At 39.7% G+C, this 13,287-nt stretch overlaps 1 protein-coding gene across 3 annotated transcripts in view; it reads right to left on the minus strand.

The window, feature by feature from the left end:
• The window catches only part of SRPK1 (SRSF protein kinase 1), a 23,505-nt gene that overhangs the window by 9,657 nt on the left and 561 nt on the right, over positions 1 to 13,287 (minus strand). The window contains exons 2-8 of one of the 3 annotated variants that reach the window (XM_027659946.1): positions 13,119 to 13,179; positions 4,553 to 4,671; positions 3,338 to 3,446; positions 2,834 to 2,921; positions 2,587 to 2,674; positions 1,031 to 1,137; positions 196 to 361 (exon numbers count right to left, since the gene is read on the minus strand). In XM_027659946.1, coding sequence (XP_027515747.1) covers positions 196 to 361; positions 1,031 to 1,137; positions 2,587 to 2,674; positions 2,834 to 2,921; positions 3,338 to 3,446; positions 4,553 to 4,671; positions 13,119 to 13,179 — 738 coding nt within the window. Of the gene's footprint in view, positions 1 to 195; positions 362 to 1,030; positions 1,138 to 2,586; positions 2,675 to 2,833; positions 2,922 to 3,337; positions 3,447 to 4,552; positions 4,672 to 6,992; positions 7,103 to 12,756; positions 12,804 to 13,118; positions 13,180 to 13,287 lie in introns of those variants that run through there. The other 2 variants (XM_027659945.1, XM_027659944.1) reach the window with 2 other exon arrangements.

The raw sequence follows: 13,287 nt of genomic DNA on the forward strand, positions 1-13,287 counted from the left end.
AAAAAAAAAATGAGAAAAGTATTAAATGTGTAAATGCATAATTAAAATTCCAGATAGAAGACTTGCTTGACTGATATCAGAAACAAACTTCCTGTAATGTAGCTTCATTTACCCAGATAAGGGTGACATGGTTTGAAGCTGGCTTCCTGCCAAGTCTCCAAACCTTACCAGGGTGAAAAAAAAAAAATAATTCACCTGCAGAGCCAGATGGTGGGGGAGCCCCAGATCTCTGCCACTCTGTCGCTTCTGCAGCCAGCCTGCGAATATACTGGTCATTAACACAGAGAAGAATGTTCTCAGGTTTAATATCTGTATGAATGATTCGACATTTTGTATGCAAGTAATCCAAACCCTGAAGAACCTGCAGATAAGAAAGAAGGAAATCAACCATTAGACAAAGCAAATAATGAGCAAATTGAGAGTGAAGTAAAAATGCAAAATAGCCTAGGATGCCCAATGAACCTGAAGGGCTTCTGTGTTTGAGAATGCTCCAGATTAGAGCTAATGTGGTCAGTGGTTATTACGCAGTGTCACAAAATAGAGATTTGCATACAGATCTTAGCTATGATTTGAAAATGCTCTATTTACCCTCATAACTTATCAAAGTTGAAAATGTAATCTTAATACTCTACAATAAAATCACACTTTCCTCCTCCCATCCACCTCACATGTAGAAAGATGTTTCTTCTTAGGCAACCATTTAGTGGGGAAAACTGGTCTCTCTTGCTCTCCCTATCATTAAGCACTGTGCTTACCGTGACACTTAAAAAAAAATACTTCACTTATGAGGAATGACTGGGGTAAGAAGAGGTAAAAGCACAGCTGGCCTCCCGTCACAGTTTAAGTGGCAGAAAATAACTATCTGCAGCAGGAGTTTGCAGTAGAGAAAGGAAATATCAACCCAAGAATATTTTGCTGCATGAGAGAGATACCACTGATTTTTAACTTCTGTTTTCTTGTAAATGAGAAAGATTAGTGAAAGAGTTTTAACTGGGTCAAGGGGAACAGTGCAGTCAGAACTGGAACTTACCTGTTTGATGATTTTTTTGACACAGGGGAGTGGAAGCCCCTGATAATTTGACTTTATGATCCACTTCAGAAGATGATGTCCTAGAACTTCAAACACCATACAGATATCTGGAACTCAATCAAGGGAAAAAATGGACATCCTGACCCAAGGAGCCCTGAATTCCCAGGACTGAGGATCAAAAGAAATTCACACCAGTTATATTTTCTTATATATTAAAGAACCCTCATCCTTCTGACATAGCTTAGAAAAACTGCCTTCCTCAACAGCATCATCCTATCCTACACAATAGTACCATTATCTAAAACATGCAATACAGAGGGATGGAGTTGGTTAGCACAATGGTCCTACTGCAGCAGTAGCAATCTCCTGCTTTGAGTGCAAGCCAGTTACACAAGCAAGCATGCATTAGTATTTCCTGCTAGTAGTGAGAGGGCTTCAAGCCAACAATGTACGGCTTGGAACAGCCTAGGTTTTCAACCCAGGCAAAACTCGATGCCAGATCTCTCTGTAGCAGCATTATCTGAAAAGATAATAAGTCATCTTCAGAATAATTAGGTTACTTTCTTCACCCTCCCTTGCCTCTTTACCAGCAAAACAAACTTTTGACAAAGCCTGGACTTCAACAATAATTTACATTATCTGCTTTTTGGCTATAAGATCTCAACAGCTACAGTCACTCCAGTGACATATTCAGTACAGTGCCCTTGCTTTAGAATCCAAATTCCTAAGACTTTATTAGGCTGCTTTTTGTATACACTGGCAGAAAGTACATATTTCACAAGAGTGGAAGAAACACAAGATCAGGTCAACATTTACTCAGAAGAAGGTTAATAGAGGAAATACATTATGAGCCTATTGTTTTCTGAAGTGTTAGAATATTTATAATCTACAGCTCAATTATCTCAAGCACCTAGTAATTCTCATTGAAATAAAATTTAAGCTACTGCAAAGTGAAAACATGCCTAGAAGTCCAACTTTCAAATGTTAAGGATCCATTAGGACTTGCTGCAAGTAACTGCCTATTAAAAGGTTGTTCACAGAATTACAGGGTATTTTCAAAGCAATACACTTTAAACAATGTTGATAAAGTACAAAGTAAGATGCTTCCATAACTAGAAAACGAGCTTCTTATCAAGTTATAGATGGCATGTGTTTGCTATTTTCAGCTACTGATCTTACTGTTTTGTACCGCTTTACTTAAATTAACAGGTTATTTAAGCAGGCTTAAACAGGTTGCTTGCAAAATGGAGGGGTTGGGATAGATAAGTTCTCCTACCCCAAAGGTACCTCTTATACAGCCATTCAGTCCAGATTCACTGATTGGCATCGGCACGTTAAAAGCAGGAGCAAACAGTGCGGCTGACGCACATTACATCAGGCTGAAAGAGCACTCTGAGCCCGAGCTTAGCAGGCAGTTTTGAAGCAGACCGTTCTGCAACAGGTTTCCTTGGGCAGGGAAAGGGATGCCTGGGCATTGCTCCCCAGCCCAAACAGGACAGCTGCCCAGGCAGCTCCCATTTTATGCAGTTCTTCGCTTTTATTCCACAAAAGGATACGAGAGCCATTGACTCCTGAAATCTTGAAGTCATCTAATAACTGAACAACTTTCTCTTTACTTGGATCATTTGGATCACTGTTGCGGACCTGCAGAGAAAGATTATTGTGAAGTCAGATCTACTGCACTACTGCTAGGTTTCTACACAAAGTTTTTGCAGCTAGATGATCCAGAAATATCAAGCACATGACAAATTTAAACTCCTCAAAATGGAAAAAAAAAATAAAAAACCCAACTCAGGCACTCACCGATTTTAGCAACTTGATTTCATCTAGTGCTGTTTCTGTGTAGTGCTCTGCACTCTTCACCACCTTCATTGCCACAAATCTCCTCCCTCTATTCACACATGGCAAGTAAATTGGAAACAGTTAATGCTCATACAAAGAACTTGTTCTCCAGGATTATCCCAATTCTTTTGCATGAAAGAGAGCTTATTTTATGCATAATGGAAAAATAAGGTTTAAACACTCAAAGACTGTCTTTGAGTCTTTTTTTATAAAACATTCATGTTAATAATTTCTCATAAAATGTAATAATAGGTCAGAAACTGCTGAACACAAGAGTACTCTTCCCACATATGTGGTTTGTCCTGTTAACTCCCTCCCACACAATTGCCTCCACAATATCAAAAGAAACTTCTGTTTAGGATGCAGACAGCTATGTTTTGTGTTTTTATCTAAAAGTAAAAAGATGTTTTCTGATCACATTTGTAAATTCCCACCAGAAACACTAGCTAGAACAGAAAGACTTACTGGATGTCCCAAGCCAGCCACACAGTGGAGAAGTGGCCCCATCCAAGCTTCCGAATCACGTGGTATCGTCCATTAAAGAGATCTCCTATTTTCACAAGGTGATAACCACCTAGAAAAATAGCAGGAAGAACCAAAGAACAGGTGTGTGGAACAAGCATCAGAACTTGAGGTAGACTTATTTGATGTGTTTAAATTTTTAATCATATAAACAAATGCAAGTGTTTCTCTAATTGGATCTTGCTAGTACAAATACACAGTATGTTGGAGAAGAAACTGTGAACAGTCCTCTAGTTGACTCAAAAGTTTTAATATAATTGAACTAGAATGACATGTCCATCTTTTCAATCTGGTAATCAATCTCTACAGCATCCCAAAATAATACTTCCTCAGTGCAAGCATCTGAAGTCTGCTAGGTTGACCATCTTTGGAAAATACAGGTTGTGATGGTCAGTAACAGAATCTTTCAGCTAAGTATCAGTATTGCTTTTGCATGCTCTGACCCCATAATATGAAAGGGTACTGCAGCCGAGATCCTGGAGTTTTCCTTGCAATTGGTTTCCTGACTGAAAGGCACTTTGCCACTTGACATCACCACTGAAAACAGGGAAGTCTCTTCCCTGTTCCCCTCATATCTCTCAAGCTACTGACTAAGCAGGAGGATTCCATAACAGAAGCAAAAACATGAAAAGCCAGACATACAAAGGAACTAGCAGAAAACAAGAAAGGAAATTGTGATTTGGCATTTCTATTTTCTCTGTATTTAGTTTCTGCTCAGAGAAACAGTGGAAGACTACTTGCAGATGCAAAGTTTTCTGAAGAATGGACCAACATGATGATTTGATCTTCAAAAGAAAACTGAAGAATTTGAAAAGGATTTGAAAGTGTCCTTTCATTTACAATGAAAATAAAAAAAGGAATTAAATGCCTACTTGCTTTTATCAATAATGAAAGCCCTCTGGCACAGAGGAGAAGTTAACAGCTTTAAACTCATGCATTAAAAACAGCTCTCAACTCAAATCTTGACTGATAACAGAAGGAAACTTGGAGAAGAGCTTCTCCATTTCATGTTAGCTTGAAAAATATTATCATCATCATCATCATGCAGTCTCAAAACACCCTTAAAGTATGATGGAGTCTATTTTCATTCTCTATAGTAAGTGAGAAATGAAGGGAATTAAATTGCAAATCCTGCATCTTAAACAGGCAAATTCTCACCTTTACAGTAATCATTTGGATCCTCTTGTTCATCATCATCTGATCCCAGGATTTCTTCCTCTTGCTCTGGGACATCACTCTCTGAATGAGCAGCGGGGCCCCGGTGCTGAGTGTCAGGTCTGAAAGAGAATACACTGTGTGTCTCACACATGTTCTCTTGAAGCCTGTACCTCTCGTGTCACACGAGGGATTGCTGATAATGGAGGAGATACAATATTCAGCCTTCAAAAAAACTATTCACATTTAAATGCTTTTGCTCCTAAGCTAGTATAAAAGTAGAGAGAAATAATTTTTCCTATACTAGTGAGAAATACAACTTAATGTCCTAGATTCACTTTCATAGAAGAACAAAGAAAAGACCAGACCAGATAGAGAGTTAAAAGCTTAATGATCCACCAAAATGTTAGCCTCTTTGAACCCCTTCCCAGCCTTTCATTCAATGAGGACTTTTCTAAAGTAAATTTATATTTTATTTGTTACCTCATGTAAAACCTGAAAATTTAAAATAACATTCATCAACATTTAAAGACTAACATCAATCAATTCTCACTCCTTTGGAAAAAAAGTAAACCAGTGTTTTAGAACTTGTGCCCTTCATCTTTTTCACATTCAAGGTCAAATGAATGTTTAACAATTCTTCTGCTTCTAACACTTTAGAACTCTAAAGCCCCTAACTGACCTTTATTTCTCCTGTTCTCATATGGTAAGCTGCATTTCTAATTCTTCTGTTCACCAGGGGTCTAAAGTTTATTACAGTTGTCTGAACTACAGAGAGGGGAGTACACAGAAGATGTTCAGCAAACTGCTGAGAGTTTGTTATTGCAGAGGGATTGAAATCAGGCACTGAGGCGATGGGAGTTTTTCACTCCCACGTTCATAAATAAAACCAGTAATGTTAGGTGTTTAACTTTTTGCCCAATGTGCTACTCTGAGTTCCTGCTTGTGAAGACCATGTCTGCAAAGGCCACCTCAATGCTCTCACACATTGACGCTGTGTTTGAGTCCCCCAAGTTAAAACATACACTGACTGTCTCCCGTGTCTCAACTCCTTTATGGCATCACACCGATCACAGCCAAACAGCTCATGAAATAACACTAAATCAGGTAATTTATTTATTTTACAAAGCATTACAGGGAATGGTTAAATGTCTATGAAGTTTAATATTCAAGATCCTTCCATAAAATGCAAACATTTATAATTGCAGGCAGCAATGGCAAGAAAGGACTACGGACAGAATGGTCGAAGGGGCAACTAGATGCTCATAGACAACAAATCCTATAGTCAGGGTAAAGAGAACAAGAACACAGAATTGGACAGACAGAATTTAAGCCCAGGAGCCACATACATAGCGTAAGAGTAATTCTCTCCAACGCTGTTTCAAGATTTTTACTTTAACTGCACAAGATGTAGGGGATTGGAAAGGACTCAAAAGAAAATTCACCTTAAGAACTACTGACAGAAACATCATGCCATTTTGCAGTCCCAATGGTTTTCAATAATAGTAATTTCATGCATCGAGGGAGAAGTTACTGGAAGCATTAAAACCCATTCATTCTCTTGGAAGCTTTCTGTGTCCCTCCTAAAGGGCTGATGGATCATGCTGCTGACAGTCTCGCACATGACACACCCGGTACTCTGCATCTGAGTCTGTCATGGGGATCCAAAAGCACTTCACTTTTACATTATAATCTATTATACCAACTAATGTGAGAGCTGTATTCATGTCATATACATTTCTACAGTGCTATTTCCTTTATGAAATGACCTCCAAAACACATCTTTCCTTCACCTTCTTGTGAAAATTCGTTTGCAGTTATTACATCCCACCATATTCTTCCCTCAAAATGACCATGTCAGCTGAAGATTAAGAGAGAATCAATCACTGCAGAATATGTATTACTACCTAAGAAAAACTGATACATGAAAGCACAAGCCTCATCTGTCTGCTTTGCTCACAAAGACACTACTCTAAAAAGCACAAAAGGCTGTTAAAGACAGCAGAAAAATCCATACTATACCCAGTATTTAAAGATGACAGCTGAAACAGCTGTCGGCAGTACTGCAAAATGCAGATAAAGTATATAAAAACTCTATACTAAATGATTATTTACACATTAAAAATCAAGTGTTCTATGGTACTTATTTTTATAGTCACCTCTGGTCTACCCAAAAACACCCTGATCACCTTTTCCTTTTGCTCTCTTAATGTGCTAATTAAACATCAGAATAAACTGGATATGCAGAGTCCCTCTGCAGCTATATAGCAGTATTCTACTTAAGAAAAACAATGTGGAACAGCAACGCTAAGGCAAAATGCTAGATCTTCTATGGAATTTGTATTAATCCACATCTAGAGACCCTCCTGAAAGTCCTTATTCTCTCAGCAATGCCTGAAGAACTGTATAAATTCACGAGACAAAATTAAAGAGGGTAACCTACCTGCACGAAGCACGGCCTCCCATTGATAAAGAAATTCCTGAAGTCAGCCCAATAGTTTTCAAAAAAGCCATCAAAAATCAGACACCACACTATCTGGGGAGCAGGGGGACATCAGCAGCAGGCAGAGGGGTTGGTTCTTCTCAAACACAGCAAAGCTTTGTGTAAGAATGAGGGAGAAGAGGGATTTGCCTCCAGCACCCAGCCGCAGCTGCCCAGCACTGCATTGCAGGTGAAGGGCCGTGCAGCAAGGCTGGGGCTTGCTCTCAGCTGATCTTCCTGCAAATTCAGTCATGTTAGGGAGTAAGCATAAATAGATTCATCCCCTTCTCTTGATGTCTGTCTCATTCTTCCCTCTCATGAAATTAGATTTTCAGTCAGATACTTTGTTTCATCTTCCTGAACCAGCCGGTTTTATTTGCCTATTCAATAGCCCACTGCATTCAAAGCTCGAATGAAGACAGGGATCATGGTAATTGTCAACAGACCAACCCTGTGATAGAGAAATGCCAGCACAAACATGCAGAAGAGAAAGGGCGTTCAAAGTAAAAATGAATTTTCTAAAGTAATCCCAAACTTCCCCATCCAGAGTTACAAGAAAAACTTATCCTTTATGCTTAAAAGCAACAAAACAAGCAGAAGGAGTCAAATTTTCTTTAAAAAGTTGAACTGAGTATTTTTCACAGCAGCAGGCACTTAACATCATCCTCCAACAATGCAGAAGAATTACCAGCCATTTCCTGTGCCTGTTTATCCTGCTGGTTTATGTAAGTGATAGGGGAAACAAGTCAGCAACAATGACAGCAGGACTTTATTAGTGAAAGACACTCTGAAGCTGGTCCTGCAGTTTCAAGCCAAGAGGTTTAAAAAAGAAATGTGATCATTCGGTTGTATATCTAAAGTATTTTCACCTTAAAAGCTTACTGAAATCTGAACATCCCTTTAACAGTTTAGCATTGCCAGACCTCTTCATATTAGAAGAGGTACTAACAACATGCAAAATTTTCCACTGTAGACAAGATTTTGATCCACGTTCATTGAAGATATCAGCCAATAACTCTGTTCACCTCTGCAATGCACAGCAGGGATGGTAAAAGTTATTTGCAGGAACTAAGAAATCAGTCACCCACTTGTTCCTTACAAAAGGTATTAAAAGAGTTTGGAAAGACACTTTTGAATTCTCTTGCCAGTTTTCAATAGAATCACTTATCTGGTCCACTCACTAAAAAGAAGGTAAAAAATGATTAAGAAATGTCAATCGCACCACATGGGTTCTTCCAGATTTGCTCTGAGGTAGATCCAACAGGATCGAAAGGATAAGGTGGGAGACCCCAATCATGTCTGTTAGTACAGACAGTACAATCAGAAAGCTGTGTTCCTCATGCCATGGAGTGGCACCAGCATGAGTTCTTTTGCTGTCCTCTAGAAATTACTAGACACACAGCCAAGCCTCCACATGCAACTTCACCATCAAAACTCTGAACTTTTTCTCTTTTCTCCAGTAACTTACATAACAAAACACTTGAAATTACATGTTTGGTTCTCCTATTTATGAGCATTAAGAGTGACTTCTTCAAAACTCTGACAGAAAAGAAGTACTCTTCCTCATCCCCAAAACAGCAGAAATACCGCCCATGCTACCTATCTACTTGCTTTAAGTAGATACAAAAGCAGATTCCTTCCACCCTCAAACAAGGAAGGCAACATACATTTAGCCCAAATCACTTTTGTCACACCCATCATCCTTATATATGTACTAACAAAAAAGATACTCTTTTTACACCTTTTTATTTCAGTTTGCCTCTCCCTTGATATTGGCAAAGATGACACCCGTTTGTAGGAAACTGAATAGAAATGCTTTCCTAAACGATTTTTAAGTCACCTGCAACACAGTCTTCATAAACATTGTCATCCCTTATTTGTGAGCTCAAATTACACACATGAAATACCCCCAAGAAGAATTCAATTCAGTGAATGTAATGTGAATGATGACTCCAGCTCACCCTGTAGGTGCCACAGATAAAGGTTAACACACTGTAGGACTTGCTGAACAAAGTGTTGTCTTCTTCCACCTTAACCATCCAGCCAATCATTTCCAGGGCTCTACACCCACTACAGCAAGGTCTCGCCTTCAGTGTTGTTAAAAATTCCTTGTTTTCATTTGAGAAAAAGAAAAAACTCCATATGGCACAGTGAAAAGCCAGGACTTAAAAGCTCCCTCCCATTTTCACATCTGTGCATCGAGACAATGCCTCTTTAAGGAAGTATGCTTGCAAGCTGCATCTTATTCCTATTCCTTAGTGTGTCTGTCATTTCAACATCATGTTAAGGCACATCTAGTGAGAATGACTGCTTCTGATGCCAGCCTCCAAAATGCTTACATGCAGATCTCCTGGTAAACCTCATGTTCAATAAATATGGTAACCGATTAATCATGAACTCTCAGTATGAATTTAGGTCCAAAATCATAGAAGTATTTTTCTGCTTATATGCAGTTGATCTTTCTGCTCAAGAAATTTCAACTATTTTGAGGGGATTTGAGAGAATAATAAATCATAGATTATAGGGGCCTTTTGAGTCTATAATCCACATTATTTTGTGATTATTGCAACTCATTCACTCCTGCACCCCTATTTTTCTGAATAAAGAACTGGTATGCTCTCACAGTAGGGCAGATCCACAATACTTGCTGCTGTAGAGCACTCATCCCAGAGCTACATGACTACCACTTTCAAGAACTTAAGACTGGAGATGGTTGAACATTTAGCTTTTAAAGAACAGTACTCAGAAGCACCAAGACATACTTTTGATTAGTGGATCTGCAGGACCTCAGTTTGAAGATAAGTAATGGCTTCCACATGGGAACAGCATTAATACACAAATAACAGGCAATCAAGTTTCTTGCTCCCCAGGAAAGCACTGTGCCTCTCTCCCACCTTCCTCAGGACCAGGGCAAATACTACATCTAACACATCTGTCTCCCAGCGTTGAACTCCAGACATAGTAACTATTTCAAAGAACTGCAAAAGACTTCTGCATTTTTGACACTTCAGCAAAAATAACTACCTGAATGTACCTCACCAGATACTGCTATCTGAAGAGTTTATAGTGAAACTTACTAATGCTTTTGTATGAACAAAAGCTTGAAAGCCTACAGGCTCCTTTTTGAAAGGCTTTTTTGAGTGTCTTTGGGAATCAACTGACTGTCAGCACCCAAGATGTTCACACCTCAAGAAATTATAAAATAATAACTTTCAAAAAGCCACCTTTGGGCAGCAACATGAACTGCAATAACCTATGTACCAAGCTCCCTGTGTTTTGTTAGCAACTAAAGCTTTGACATGCATATTTCCTGACATATTCTTAACATTAAGGAAAAGGCCTCTCATTTACTAAAAATAGTTAAACTAAAGGAATTTGCATTCTAATTCCTTGTCCTTCTGATGGAAAATGGTGAAATTAAAAAACTGAAATCAATGGTTCACTCAAGGCTATAAAGCAACCCAGAGACATCAATATTAGAACTCAGGATCTCCTTGTATCTAAGCTTGCATTTTGTCCCTCCAAGGCATTCAGCTGTCACCCTCCCCGTCTTTCTCCTTGGTTTTCACAGATATGGGATCTGAGCAAAAGCACACAGCCATGATATTCTTCCAACCCTACAGTGGCAGCAATAGAAGAAGCAGGCTTGGTAAGTAGAAACTTCCTGAGCAAACATTTGAGACAGCTGGTTTAATGAATCTTCCGTATCACCAAAGGTTTGGAGTAGTTTTAGTGGCATGGGAAAACATAGGTACCTCACCTTCATAATTCCAAGAAACTCTACCTGTTGTCTTTCTACAGAAGTGTGTTGTGATAAATGCATTCTCTCCTTCATGGATATCAAATACAACTTTTAAGCCAGGAGAGATGGAAAGAAATAGGAACATCCTGAATTTGCAGAAAATTAAGAACGTGGTTGACCTTCCCATAAAAAAAGCTTATACACAGAACCATAATCAGTATTTAGAAGGTGTTTCTGTAAATAACCAGTTTAGGTTTGTCTTGTCTGAACAATGTAACTACTGCATGATGAAAAAAAGAAGTAACTTTCCAGTTTTGTACGAAACACAACTCATTTTGATTACTTTAACCTTTCCAAGTGGATTTTTTTGTTCAGTTGATAGGTAAACTTAAAGTAGGTGCAGTTATTTTCTAAAATAAAAGATATTTTGAATTGTTTTAAATCCCTTCAGAACATTCTCTGCATTTTTATACTTACTCATAATAATTCATAATACTTACTAAACTCAACCTTTTAAAATCAGTTGTTTCATGTTTTTTACTGTACAATATATTACAGAAAAAGTTACATGCGCAATCTAAACTACCATAGAACATCAGATGTTAAAGGTACATTCCACGCAGTTCCAAGTTTAGATTTTGTGGAAAGTCTTGCAACAACCCAGCTAAGCTTATTTTAAAAGATTTAACTCGAGCAGCTTTGTATTAAATAGCATAAATATTGTGGAACTGTATCTAAAGTTAGAGGCTGACACTGGGTTCTTTTAGTTGTATAACATAAAGCATAAAGTATATGCAAGCTTCTTTAATTTCTGAGGCATGATCTAATAAACCTATGGTACCAGAAAACAGAGTCGAAGCATGTAGCTTAAGAATATAAGCACAGCATTTTACAAAGAGTACGGCTCTGCACTCAAATCAAGGTTAGTGGCAAAATCAAGAGCTAGCCAGCAGTACAGATAACCTGTCCTCAATATGTGGTTAAAAAGGATTAAAAAAAGAAAAAAAACCAAACCACCACCAACATGCCAGCACTGAAAGTTACCATTCAGCAACCTCAGAATTTACACAGAAATCAGTCTTTCCAGCTGCACTGTGGACTCTATTGGTAGAGTCAGTATTGTTTGTCTGCAGCTAGAGAAGAAAAAAAAAGTAACATGTATAGAATTAAACAATGGATTATTCACATAGAAATTAGAAAAAGAGGAGAGTTTCAAAAATTGTCCTAATGCTACCTTCAAGAAATACCAGGAACATGTAGAGAACAGCATGGAACCATAACAGACATCTCCCAAATACTTTAGTTAGTTCTCCTTGCTCCTTAAAAGCCCTATCTCAAAACAACTGAATCTCAGCTGGAGACAACGAGGAAAAAAATGAAAATCCACATGATTTTTCTGAGGAAGTGACTAAGAAAGCATCACTCTAGGCCTAAAGGAAAAAACCTCCAACTCCCACCCTCAAAGCCTTACTTATTGAAAACCTTTGGTTCCTAAGTACCAGCGAGTAAAAAACCTCCTCAGACACCAGAGATTTTACAGGAATAAGCAGCATGTTATGGAGCACACAGAACCAGCTCTAGTATTTACATCACCTTTCACTAGAAAGGAACCCACGAGCAGCACTGAACACAGTACTTAATGCAGTCTGGTGGAAGCCATTGTTTAGTATTTACTCGAGTTCTTTTAATTTTTATATCTGCATCCAAAAGCTCACCACACATAAAGACTTGTGACATTCCTGTGGTAGGAGAGAAGCCACACGAGAGCATCAAAGTTACAGAAAGAAGTAAACAACGCATTATGGCATTCTTTCGGCGAGATTAAAAAAAAATTAAAAAAAAAACTCAGGGGGGCAAGAGGAGGAAGAAGAGTCAAGAGAAGCTGGTTCCCAAGCCAGCAGTTACTGAAGTGCTCGAGGGGCTGCAGAGAGGGGACGCTGACAAACTCTCCCCGGGGTACAGCCTGCGACTGAGGAAAGAAACCTGCAAGGATAGAGCCCGACACGGAGCTCCATCCATGAGCATGACTACAGCTCCATCTCTGGGGTTCGGGGAGAAGCAGGGAACACAGAACCCGCCGTTCCCCCGTCCAGCCAAAAGAACCGCGACGGGGACGCGAGGGGCCGTGGGCGGAGAGCTGGGAGGCAAAACCGCCGCTCCGGGCCACGAGCACGAGAAACGTGCCCTCAACTGAGCTCCCGTTAAACACCGGCCCAGCCCGAGGGTCTCGCACGCTTCGGCCGCCGGGCTCGGCAGCCCCTTCCCCGAGGGGACAGCCGACGGAAACAAAGAGGCGGCGGTGCCGGCGGGAGATACCACCTGAAGAGAGTCGGGGCCGCACTTACTTCCTCTGGGCCTTGTCCTTCTTGGCTTTGGTCCGCTTCTTTCGGGCCTGCAGAGCCAGCACTAAGGGAGAGAGGGAGAGAAGAAGAGAGAGGCGTGAGGGGCGGCGGGCGGGGCGGCGGGCCGGGCGGGGGCCGATGGCGGCCGCGCCGCGCTCACCTTTCCGCTCCA

The sequence above is a fragment of the Corapipo altera genome, unplaced genomic scaffold (genome assembly GCF_003945725.1).
Source record: "Corapipo altera isolate COAL_440 unplaced genomic scaffold, ASM394572v1 77b, whole genome shotgun sequence".
NCBI classification, from domain to species: domain Eukaryota; kingdom Metazoa; phylum Chordata; class Aves; order Passeriformes; family Pipridae; genus Corapipo; species Corapipo altera.